At 47.7% G+C, this 12,267-nt stretch overlaps 5 protein-coding genes across 5 annotated transcripts; 2 read left to right on the top strand and 3 right to left on the bottom strand.

Annotated features, from left to right (window-relative positions):
* Positions 1-880: 880 nt before the first annotated feature.
* Pmar_PMAR020047 (hypothetical protein) lies at positions 881-1,492 on the bottom strand (the record flags this gene model as incomplete). The annotated part of the gene is made up of 1 exon (XM_002777912.1): positions 881-1,492. A coding segment is annotated over one exon (612 nt), but the record flags the coding sequence as incomplete, so codon positions are not given.
* Positions 1,493-1,505: 13 nt separating this feature from the next.
* On the top strand, positions 1,506-2,698 carry Pmar_PMAR020046 (hypothetical protein; the record flags this gene model as incomplete). The annotated part of the gene is made up of 3 exons (XM_002777911.1): positions 1,506-1,562; positions 1,782-1,858; positions 2,653-2,698. 3 exons carry the CDS (start codon positions 1,506-1,508, stop codon positions 2,696-2,698), a joined length of 180 nt encoding a protein of 59 aa, XP_002777957.1.
* Positions 2,699-2,819: 121 nt separating this feature from the next.
* On the bottom strand, positions 2,820-4,596 carry Pmar_PMAR020045 (hypothetical protein; the record flags this gene model as incomplete). The annotated part of the gene is made up of 4 exons (XM_002777910.1): positions 2,820-2,858; positions 3,212-3,327; positions 3,408-3,758; positions 4,281-4,596. 4 exons carry the CDS (start codon positions 4,594-4,596, stop codon positions 2,820-2,822), a joined length of 822 nt encoding a protein of 273 aa, XP_002777956.1.
* A 4,537-nt stretch (positions 4,597-9,133) lies between these two features.
* Positions 9,134-9,310, bottom strand: Pmar_PMAR020044 (hypothetical protein; the record flags this gene model as incomplete). The annotated part of the gene is made up of 1 exon (XM_002777909.1): positions 9,134-9,310. The coding sequence occupies one exon, from the start codon at positions 9,308-9,310 to the stop codon at positions 9,134-9,136; it is 177 nt and encodes a 58-aa protein (XP_002777955.1).
* A 1,148-nt stretch (positions 9,311-10,458) lies between these two features.
* Pmar_PMAR020043 (hypothetical protein) lies at positions 10,459-11,117 on the top strand (the record flags this gene model as incomplete). Its single annotated transcript, XM_002777908.1, has 2 exons — positions 10,459-10,590; positions 10,680-11,117. The coding sequence occupies 2 exons, from the start codon at positions 10,459-10,461 to the stop codon at positions 11,115-11,117; spliced, it is 570 nt and encodes a 189-aa protein (XP_002777954.1).
* Positions 11,118-12,267: the final 1,150 nt, after the last annotated feature.

Below are 12,267 nucleotides of genomic sequence, written 5' to 3'. Positions count from 1 at the left end.
CTCATTGTTTTGCGTGATGCATCTTGGATGCTCGATCGTCGAGCCCTTCTTCGACATGTCAATATCAATGAGCTGTGTGGTGCGGCTCGTGCTCTCGCATGGGCGACGCCTTTCATAGGGGGACATGTCCACCTCTATGTTGACAATGCGTGTGTGAGGGCGTGGATCGGAAAATTTATGCAAGGTGAAGCCGTTAAGAAGGGCGGTCTGTCAGCTACAATGGTCGGTCGGAGGCTCCAGTCTACATATGACATTGCTGAGACCTACGAAAGCTCCGCTGTTCATCGTGTTGATAGTGCGGCAAATTTAGCTGATCCACTGAGCAGGGTCGATGCTCCATTCGGAGAGCTTCTGACCTACTGTGAGGTGGATGGAGATGAACAGATCCATGTGGAAGCCGAATTGCTCAGCAGCCCCACAGCGACCCACGTAGTGGGATGTGTTTTTTTTCCAATGACATATCATGAGCACGAGCAGTAATCAACAAGAGCAATGGTACAGCTGATGAAAACTGACATCTTCAAGTCATAAGGCCAGACAGTGGACCAAGTATAACATCAGGAGTGGTGAGGCCTTAGCAGTCGAAACCAAATCTTCGAATAATATCATCGAGGGCTTTAGATAATGATGCCAAACTGTTGTCATCCACTTTCCCAGCCATGCCTCGATGAAGCAGCTCAATTGTCTCTACATTAGTGCCACAAGTGACTGCATGACTGGCAGTCAAGTCTTTTCCACATACACAACACTGTATTACTCTTCGACTCCCTTTAACATATTTCATACTTCTCAAAGAGTCACACCTAAGTCGACAGAGCAAAGGTTGATGTTCCCTGCTCAGGCCAGGATATACCGCCAGCCCAGGAGCACATCCACGCACCAAGTACGCAGCCCGCTCCGGTACGATTTGATGGCGATCTTTGAGTACCACCTTAGTAGTGGATATAATATCAGACAGCGGAATCGGTAGGTCATCATTGATGACAAGAGTCCTACCACCTACTTGATCATCCATGGTTACTTGAGTAGCAAGCGCATCCACAGCGTCATTATGAACCAAGCCACAGTGCGAAGGTATCCATTTGGGAAAAAGACCAACACCCAATTGTCCCTTGAGTTCTTCGGCCTCGGCCACAACAGTAGTTACCGTTGGATCCCTGGTATTGAAGCCACCACCCAGAGCATAGGCCACCGACTGATTATCCACGCGAAAACAGATACCATTACTCACCAGTCTACCAGCCATACTCAGTAACCACCGTATAGCATAAAAGACACCAGGCAACTCAGCATAATAGATCGAACCATAGGGACTGAGCGGCACTGCCTTCTCACATAGAACTTCCCCATCAAGCACACATCTATAGCCACATCCCACTCTACCATCAGCCTTCGATCCATCAGAGAAAACTGCAAGGATCCCATCTCCAAGTTCAGAGAGCATATCTTCAGCACATCTCTTGAATTCCTTTTCATTGCCATCTTTCTTCATAACACCTTGACCGATGTCTAACCGAACCGAGCCAAAACAGCGCAGTGTCTATATATGGGGTCTCTATATGGTACTACTCTAGTAGTTGAACATTGAGAGAGCATCTGGTAGTAGACCTGATAGTTCGACATCACATCATCGATCTGTGCAGTGGGGCTCATTTCTTCAGTCTTCGGGAACCCGTCCAATCATCCAAGGTGAACTGCGCTAAATGAGTGAAAGGCAAGGCCTGAGCCCGGAGAGTCCACCCTATAATGGCCAGATCTAGCAGATAGTTGATTGGTTTCAGTCCAGACTCACGCAGAACCAAGTCAGCACTGCTGACTTGGTTGTGCTGACTCAGCAGGAGTTTGTTTCGGCAACCCAGTAATAAGTCTCGCACCAGAAATTTAGCTAGCACTCTCACGCTAGCAGCAACTTGAGTGCATAACGTATATCTCATCCTAGACTCCACTACTGCTTGATACGTAGACCTAATCACAGCTGCCGAGCGACCAAAATTCGCCCCCGCGACCGCACGCACGAGATTCAACCTAGCCTTGAGATTACCCACCGGGGCATAAACGTTTGCCCGACAGCTCAGGCCTGAATCTAGGATTATACCCAGATACCTTAGCGTCGGTTTACATTTCAGCTGCTGACCATACAAAGACAACTTCGGTAAGAACTTGGCATTTCCAAGCGTGAAAGCGATGCACTGGGTCTTAAGAGCGTTAATAGTAAGCTTCAAGCCGTCTGCCCAGCTCCGCAGACGATTGTTCCGAAGACTTTGCAGACGATTCAAAGCTGTCTGCATCAGACTCTCTGGTCCGGTTCTTGATTCAGATTTAACCAACAGCAAGATATCATCCGCAAATTGCAGCACTAGACAGTTTTCACCCAGAATATCTTGGAGCTGAGAGAGTCTCTCAGAGAGACCAATACAGCAAATAACCATGGTAAAACCACACTTCCTTGAGTGTACCACAATTCGGCCGCATAGTCTCGCTCACAGAGTTCCCACAGTGTACACGAAACCTCCTATGTTTCAGAGTCATTCACCATACAAGAGCCTGCCACGTATACCACCCCTCTGAGTATCAGCGTCAATTTCTGGACCCAGGCAGTGTCAAAGACCTTGGACATATCAACTGCTACTCCAACAATCGCTTCACATGCAGAGCCTTGATAACATTCATGAACGAAATGAAGGCCTCTCATGAGTAGATCTTCAGTGTTGTGACAAGGCCTGTATGCCGCTCGACTACCAAGGATAGGAGGGTTCGCGTTTTCTGAACGAAAGGTGAGTCTTGCTTGAACTTCAAGCAAGACTCGTCAAGCGGACTCTTCAAGCCTTGAAGAGTCCGCTCAGCAGCTTTGCAGCACACTGATGTCAAGGATATAGGTCTAAAACCGCCTCATCACAATACCCGCCTTCTTTGGAGTGCCTCTAATTTCAGCTCTTTTCCACTCCTTAGGCAACCTACCCACTATGAAAGAGGTGTTGACAATGTGCCACAGCCAACGTAGTTGAGCTTCTCTCCCTTTTTGCAACCACGACACCCCAATTCCATCTTCACCTGGAGTCTTCCCCTTTTCCAATTCACTAACCGCTTGTTGCCATTCACACCACTCAGTCGGTAAATTACACAATTTCCCTCCCCTCAACCACATCCTTTCACGCCTCAGGCACCGGATAGATTCTTTCCTAACTGCAGCATCACTAGACTCAAACCTTACAGTCGATACTCTCTCATAATGACTGGCTAAAGTGTCAGCTATATCTTTCTCATTCACCACAGTCTTCTCACCACGCAAAAGATATTTCTTCCCGGGCACTTGTAGTCTCTCTTTGCCTGTATACCCTTCAGCGCATGCCACAGTTCAGTGGTAGGGGTAGTTGGGCCAACATCAAGCAGAAACGTCCTCCACTCACATGTCTGAGCCTTGCATGTTAGCCTCTCTGCCCTTTCCCTAGCCTTCTTATCGGCAGCATGATTTTCTACTGTAGGATTTAATCTATAAGCTTCACTGGCGCTCTGTCTCTTAGAGACAGCCTCACGAACTTCAGGGTCCTTATAGGAGGCGGAGTAATTGAAAACCTTGCCACGCGGGATCGCTCTCAATGTCATAGCCCTGCGATACGTAACAAAATCTCTATCAACATTCCCCGTGGGTTTAGAATCCCCAATTTTTGACTCGAACACCTCCGCAAAGAGATCCCAATCGTCCTTATCAACATTCCAACGAGGCTTCGGCTCAGATACAAGCTTATTGAGACCAGATACTGTCAAGAAGCAAGGACGATGATCACTGCCACCCACATCCCAGAAAACCGACCATTCGCAGCATGCGGCTAGCTCTCAGTCTACAATACATAGATCAATGACTCCATGACTGGCACCGAGACGGCGACAGACATATGTCACATCTCCATTATTCACACAAACATGGCACCTATCACTCATCCATTCTTCCAGCTGCAACCCACGACAACTATTCTCATTTCTACCACCACTTCAAGGTAGTGACTTTGCATTAAGATCACCACACCAAATAACACTTTCAGACTCCTGAAGCTCACACTGGACAGTGTCCAATGAGTCTACATTGATGCGAGCTATCGAGGGGGAATGATAGATATTCGCCACAACAAAACTCCTACCCGCCTTCCAAACCATCACCACCAACAGTTCTGTATCTAAACCTTCACCTACACCACTCCCGTCATCCTCATCCAGCAATAGCCTATCATACTTGATCTTGTCTTACACATATGTCAGGAGTCCCCCACCCCGGCTTGCACTACCAGACCTATCGCGCCGTTCATGATCGTAACCTGTTAGCTTGAGATTACCATCAGTTACCCCACCACCAAGCTTTGCTTCTTGAATGCATAGAACATCACAAGTCGACTTCAACATAAGCTGATGAGTCTCCCGTAGCTTTGGTTTGGCACCATCAGCGTTGAAGTGAACCACCTTCAACTCCATCTCCTCAGCAGTACTTTTATAGTACGGCTTTTGGATCACGTAAACGGGGTCCTTCCTAACCGCAGCCGTATAACGGGGCTGCACCCTATCTTGTTCATTCCCATTACAAGCGCTCATGACCTTATGCGGCATAAGTTATGCCTAAGAGGGTGCCATTCTCCGGTAGATGATACCGTCTGGCCAGGAGTCCTGGCCCAGGACAATATCAATTAGCTTCACTGTACACCACTGGCTGGCCATGTGACTGTATACAGCTACTAATCCCAGCCGCCCACTTAGAAGACTTCGGAGATGAACTTGTGGACGGGAGTGGGATGTGCTGGTGCGACTACTAGACTTCTCGGTGACGAGCTTGTCCTCGACCTTGGGGTGGTAGTTGAAGCTCAGCATGACGATGAGGTCTTTTTCAGAGTACGACGTTCACTGAGACACGAACGATCGTTTCCTGAAGTCATTCCAGTTGATCTACAACAAGTCGCCATAAGCTTCGAGATCGACTACATCGCCGTCTTGGTACGGCGATACTATGCTGACTATCAAGGGAAGGAGGTTGTGGTACCCGTCCTACCTGGCTAGTTGATCGCCGAGCTGGTCCATTCAGTGCATGGACCATTATGCCATGCAGGTATAGTTGTGATACTTGTACGCGCAAGACCAAACGTCTGTTGGTAAAGCACGATATTGGTCTCTTATCTCCGGGCTTGCCCGGAAGTGCGACACCTTGGTCGATTGTATGTGCACACGTTGACAACGTGACGTTGTCTACCTACTACCTGGAGTACCTTACTTAACACAGCAGTGCGTTTTATCTAAATTCGCCTGCTTGTGCAGAATCGATGGTGAAGATGTTACTTCTGTCACTAATGCCTTTGAAGAAGTCTGGCGTGCCATCGGTAAACGTCTGCAATCTCTTCTGACGGATAATGGCGTATCATTCTTGAACTGTGATTCACCGGACGTTATCTGACTGTTCACTGCGCCATATGTCCGTCGAATGGCATGATCGAGTCCCTACATCGTACGGTACGGCTGTGGATGCGTTCTTCAATGGCTGATGATCCAAGTCTGTCGCCTGATGATGTTGTTGGCCGAGTGATGAAAGCTTACAACGGTACGGTACACTCTGTCACGCTGCGTGACTCACGCATCGTATCCCAGTTGAGATGTTCAACGTGGATCTCAATGCCCATGCCTCTGATCGTGTGGAATGGGACCGATTAGTGAACACTGTTCACTGAACAGTGCCATTAAGTTAGCTGACGAGAAGTTGCAGTGTTCCACGAAACACGACTTATACCCTGGTGCTATAGTCCATTTACGACGTAAACTTTACGTGATGTTCGTATGGAGACCATACTATGGACTTGCATATTATGCAAGTCCATAGTATGGAAGTATGTATAGTATCCATAGTATGGCTGATCAGCTTTATTAAAGCTGATCAGCCTCCTTATGCTGAGAAAAGTTGGCGTATCATAGGGTTTCTTTCTAAGAAAGGACTTGTAACTAACAAAGATTCTCCTGATTATGGCCTTTTCCGGAAAGCAAAAATTCTGTGGGAGAAAGAGGTGAAAGTTGTTCATGTCTCACGGCTTGTCCGTTGCTTCCCGGCTAGAGTTGATGTTGAAGATCTATGAAGGTCCAACGAATGCATTGTGATTTACTGTTAGATGGGAACGAGCTCAGAGACTTCCTCGTGGTGTTCCTGGAAACTCAACTATAATGCTCATTGTTGAGGCTAACGTCTAAGCATTCGACTGTTTCTTCCCTTTCTGTTTCCTTGTACATTCTGTTATTGTTGCTTTGTCGGATTGCTTCTCGTTTTGTTACGTCTGTATATCCTTGTTAGTCAGTCCAGATGAATGGTTCCGATTATGCTATTGGTCGGACATATATATGTATGTTGAGATATGCACTTGTGTATGTTCTTTTCACTGTTTATTTGGATTTGTCTTGTGTTGTACCACACGACGACTAACCAACCACTACCACAACAGTTGTGATAGTGGTTGGTTAGTCACCTGTTTAGTGTACTAATCAATGGATGTGTCCCCGTGTTGGGGGAGTTGTTGGACGAGTATGTGGTCGATAGTTGTCGGAATCCATGTATTGTTGGATGTTTTATCCGACGGATAATGGGTAAAGGTTGATTGGTACCTTTTGGTTGATTAAAGGTAAATTTGTTGTGTGTTGGATTCAGGGTACCATTTTCAAGTCGGTCGATTCGGGTAGTGCGAAGCTAGATTTGTGCAAATTACTAGCTTCGCGTACTAAGTAGTCGCGATGATTTTCTAATCACATACATGTTTATCATGATTGTCATAATTCTTTTCGCACTACTGTTCATTTATTTTGTTTGATTGACGTTCATGGCGTTTCGTGTTCCAGCTGCCTTTGAGTGGCGTTGTGCTTGAATTGCCCTGGTATTTTGTTTATCTCTTTCATTTAGTTTCTTTTCTCGATACTCTGTCTTGAAATATGGACGCACCGTTGTTGGCGTCGACATTTTCAACTGCTCCAGATCTGCCTGACTCAGACGAGTTAATGACAGTCATTAACTCAGGTCATTAACTAAATTATTTAGTTATTAACTCAGTCATTAAATGACTCAACTATGGTCTCAGAGACCATAGTTGAGTCATCAACTCAACCACCCTTTTCGGCCGACTCTTGGAGAACGTTGAAGGCAGCGTTTGATGATGCCGAATTGTTGGGGGAAATGGTAGATGCTTGTGCTGTCGCTATGGGTGCCGTATTGGACAATGATGCTGAACCGCCTCGGGCTGATGTTATCGCTGTGAGACTGAGAAGAGCAAGACTCAGTGCTGCATTGATTGCTTCTGCTTCTCAAAAAGAGGATATGGTGAAGGCGAAGTTTTTCGTGGGTACGATACTCGCGTCAGCGGCACAGTTTTTTTGTTGTTTACCTCATAATGAACTGGTTCCTATTCCGCTTGTTGCGGTGGTCTTGTCTCGAGAAAGATATGCATTTATTGAATTTGAAGCTAATCCTGAGATCACCGCGTCGGCCTGCAAGTCTGTTATACAGTTTACTCCAGATGGTCAAGCCGTAGACTCTACGGCGTAGAGACTGTGAAACTTCCTACGGGGAAACTTCCTAATACTTTGAGCAATGGCTTCTATTGATGTTGCGGTGGGCCTTCACTATATATGTCTTTGAGGGTAAGGGGCTTTGATGCATGTCTGTGAGTATGCTGCGGGGATTGCCTCAATATCAAATAAACACGGTTTTGGTAAAGCACAGTTGTTTGATCGACGTTATCGTCAGCGAATGCTGTTATGCATGAGACTGTTACAATCTTCTCCTACTCATGATGAGGTCAAGATGGAAGATCATCAGGCATTCTCTACCTTTCTGGCTAAGAATCTAGAGGCAGAGCTTCTTGCAGAGGTGTGTGCGAATGCTTCCCCAATGTTGCCAACATTATGTTGGGGAAACCGAATGCACCTGGAGCGAGAAATATGTCAAAAGTGGTGTGGGAAGGTACATGCAGGTTTACTAAAGAAGACTCAGTCTTCTTTAGGCAATCTTCAAGACTGCCCATATGAAGACTGAAAGTTTGCTGAGCACTCACCGCCTACTACTCAGCTAGGGAATGCTGTTATGGGTAAAAGAGATATTGATAATCAGGGGCAGGGGCCGAGAGATAATAAGGCAGCTAAACGATAGCCGGCCCGATACTCAATACTGGTATCTCATGTGAGGTTGGAAGTTTGTTTCTGTGAGTGTTCTTTTAACTAGGATATAATCCGATATTGGCAGTTTGATACTCGGTGTGTGTCGCATGGAAAACGGATTTCACCTCATCAGTAGTTTGTTGTGTTGAATAAGTGTCGAAGTACTTTGGGTCAAAGTAGATGGTCTCCAAGTCTGCTGAGTGGGCTTCTCATCAAGCTAGGGCTAAAACGGAAGAGGGATAAAGAATCTCCTTGATTTCCTAGAGCATACTACATCAGTAGAAACAAAGGAAGGTTATGAATCTGCGTATAAATATTATAAGTCCATGAGAATGGAATTTCCACTGTCTGGTTTGAAGTTATGTTTGTGAGGGGTTTAGTGGAATCAACAAATTTGCAGTACACAACGATATCGAAATACACATCGGGATTGAAGACACTCAACCAATTACATGGTTTTGGTGATATTTCGACATCGGATGAAAAGCTGGTAGCTCGGACGTTGCAATCGCCGCGTAAGATGAAACCTCAGATGAAAAAGAGGCGAACGAAAAGCTCCGTCGATACCGGAAAAGTAGCGAAAAGTTTGTTCAAATTACCGGTTGGTGTTTTAAGAGCGGAACTTGAGCAAACCAAGGATGCTATTTTAATGGGCATTTCATCAGCTCTAAGACTTGAGAATAGAGCTCTACGACTCTCGGCTCAACTGTGCTGTTGTGTTAAGCACAGTTTTACGGGCATCTGCAACAGTCGAACCCTCGGTTCCCCCAGAAGCTCGGCCAGGCACTGCGAGTACAGTGCGAGCCAATTCAACTAATGAGCCGTGATTTATGAGTGTAAGGATTCCGGTAGCTCCGGCTGTGACCCTTGTGACCCCTGACTGTGAAACACTATACTCTCTTGTGGACTAAGTACGGGCTTATTAAGTAATAAGGATTAAAAAATGATACAGTATGACGCCTCATAGATCCTACGGGCACTTCCCCTGCTTGAAATCGGTGAGAGCTGTGACACCGCCAACCGTAGTTACTAGAACATTCTGGGATCCGATGTAAGCGTATCTCGCCAAGTCGTACTCGGTGTCAAATTTTATCATACCGGGGCATTTCGAGGCAACGTCTTTGACGAATCGCTCGAGCTCGGCCATGGTGGCTCGCGTGACCTTGAAGAATCCAGCGCCAGCTGTATATAATAGCACGGTTAGCGATCTAACTTCTACTTCGCACCTTAAACGAAAGTTCACCGAATATAACCCTTGTGTAATCATCGACCGCCAGGTTAACTGGGCACAGGTTTCTGGAGTGACCATTGCGTAGTAGTCTCCTTCGGGTATTTTAGGTTGGCAGCTTCCTCCGGGTGTTTTAGGTCCGCATAGCACCAAGAAAGAAGTAGCTATGAAGGAGTGAATGAAGTAGGTGTTCATAGTATCACTCAAAAGTGGATATAACTGACATGAAAGTATAAGAACCATGTCGTCGGCATCATCGACAGCTCAATTTTCCCCGATTGTTGAACCAAGAGACGAAGAATTGGAAGAGCTGAGCGTGCGCCGCGCTGCGCCGCTACATCGCGCCCCCGGGAAGCGAGAACGACAAAGCAAGAACCACTTCATGAGGGGCCTCTTCCAAGATCACCGTGCTCTGAGCACGGGAGGGAAGGACTATACACCCGGACAGCAGCTCTCGAGAGTTCTACCGGTTCTGAAGTCGATGAGGCTCGGCGAAGCCAATCGACAGCCAAAAACGACAGGCCCTGCAGAGACTTCGTGAAATGCGTGGCGAGTCGCCGCTGGCGACGGAGCGTGGAGCTGCGCAACCTTCCTGCTTCCCCGTTCAAGGGAGTTTGGGAGGGCCCAGAAAAGGTGGCCAGAGTCAGCCCCGGCCGTCCCTTCCGAGCCCCGAGTCGGGGCCCCCGACTTCAAAGGCTCTTCCTGCAACGAACGACTCGTCATGCATGCGTGCACGTCTTGCTTCCCAGGCATGACGTGACGCCACGTGACGTGCCACGTGACGCGCCCCCATAACAGATACCAAGGGAATTTTACGTCTCCCGATGGGCTGAGAAAGCTCGTTGTCGAGTGTTACTAGCTCAGACCATGAAAATACGCGGATACTGCCTCCCGCCCTGCTCTTCCTGGAAATGAATCTAACGCTTTCACGGAGCGTCCGGCGATTCGGGATTCAGTGTTGCGACGAAATATAACTTGGGAACAGTTCCTTCTCAGCAGTCCATTGCCACCGTAAGGAGGAGTCATCTGGCAAATTTTCTCAATGGTGCATCGTTTACTCCTCGCCTATGTCGCTCTTAATCTACTGGATGCGGATCAACCAACCTATTCTGCTTGGGATCAGGCTTGCAGAGATGCTCTGCAACGGGAGTCCTATTGTATGCACTACAATCTTGGTGGAGGCCGAGGGCGTCATGGGAGTGAGCCTTCTCTCGCCTGTGGTCTATCGCTGCCTGATTACGATGAGTGGGCTGCTCTACACCTGAGTGCAGGGCGAACTGTTCTTCAGGTTCTTTCGGGTGATCCACAGGCTAACTATGTGTGGGGAAGAGTGAAAGATGTGAACAAGTGCCTCGAGAACCTGACCATCACCAACTTCGCTGCCTTATTCACTCTTCACAATCTGAAGCACGGCTTGTCAGAGACATACGGCTTCACGGACATTGCCAACGGTCTGAACAACTCCATCCAAAGCAACATCTGCGGGTTCCGTCTCCATGATCTCGACGTCAACATCAAATCTTTTATTGATAAGATTATTGAGAAGTATTCTCGTATCTTAAAACCACTAAACAATTCAGACTTCACCGACTTCTACTATGTGCTGCCTATACGCTTCGATTCGCGAATGCAGGACGGGGTGCAGGTCGTTACCCTCGGCTTTCCCGACCTTCCCGACTACGTACTGTCCACAACTCTACGGCGGGCCGGCGACTTCACACAATGAGGGCGATATAATAACACAGGTCGACGGTACGCTCGTTCTACAGTGGATGCAAAGTATGGTGACTGATGATGGTCCGTATGTTGGAATTTATCAGGTTCCTCTGCAGAGGGTCAACAACCGCTTCTTTGTGCGGCCCCACGTCGACCGGAACGGTCGTAGGGAACCGACGCACACGGGGCCGTTGAACGTGACCTTTTCTGGCGGTTCCGTTGAGACGATCCATTGGTTGGGTAGACTCACCGACTTTATTAAAGCCATCGGACAGGACGCCGTCACTCTGTGCTCCTTCAACGTCCGGGCTAACATGAATCCGGTCATCGAGGAAACAGTTAAGCTCGAGACAGAGCTCTATTCGAAATGTGATTCATTGTGGCACCTTATGCCCGAGAATTCACGAGACGCCAGTCACACCGCAGGACTCGACAGCACCTTCGCCTCCTGATCTCTTCCGTGCGGACAGACGTCAGGGTACCAGGGAGGATACCTTCGTGCAAGGTACAGGTTATGAGTATGGCCTTGTAGATGACGCAGAGTTGTATGTACCGAATTTCGAGCCTGACGATAGTTCGCGCTTTCTGTCAGCTCTGCTCTATGGGAAATTTCCGGAGGTGCAGGACTCCGCGAAGCAGCACCATGACCACTATATTCGACGTCTCCTCGAATGGGGTGGGACCCACCCCATTCGATGTACCCGGTACATTCTCTCTGCTTTCGCACTTCAATAGTACTTGGCGGAAGCCAAGGATATCTTCTTCCCCATAGTGCGCCATATGACGGACAACTGGCAACTCTGGGTATCTTCCTTTGGTGTTAACTATGATGAGGCCATCGACAGTTTCTTCAGCTCCAAGGCCGAACTAGTGGGATACCCGGTTTTCATACATGGACGTTTCGAACAGCTCGCATACAGAACGCATGCGACTTGCGTCATGCGAGTTTGAGAGTTCCGGGTTGAAGCCTCGTCGAGCGTGTCTCGCTTTCACGGGTCAGTCCGCTAAAAGTTTGCGGGATACAGCGCTTTCATTCGTGTTTTCTTTCGAGAAAATCCGATGAAGAATATTCACGACATAAGGAAATCGTCTTGTCTCCGTTGTTCGTTCACATAATGAAGGAATACATCTGCGAACTGCGATCCGAGATCAGTGCGATC

The sequence above is a fragment of the Perkinsus marinus genome, assembly GCF_000006405.1.
Source record: "Perkinsus marinus ATCC 50983 genomic scaffold scf_1104296950662, whole genome shotgun sequence".
In the NCBI taxonomy this organism is placed as follows: Eukaryota; Perkinsozoa; order Perkinsida; family Perkinsidae; genus Perkinsus; species Perkinsus marinus.
The sequence above is the reverse complement of the archived record's forward strand: the minus strand, read 5'-3'. Positions and strand labels throughout refer to the sequence as shown.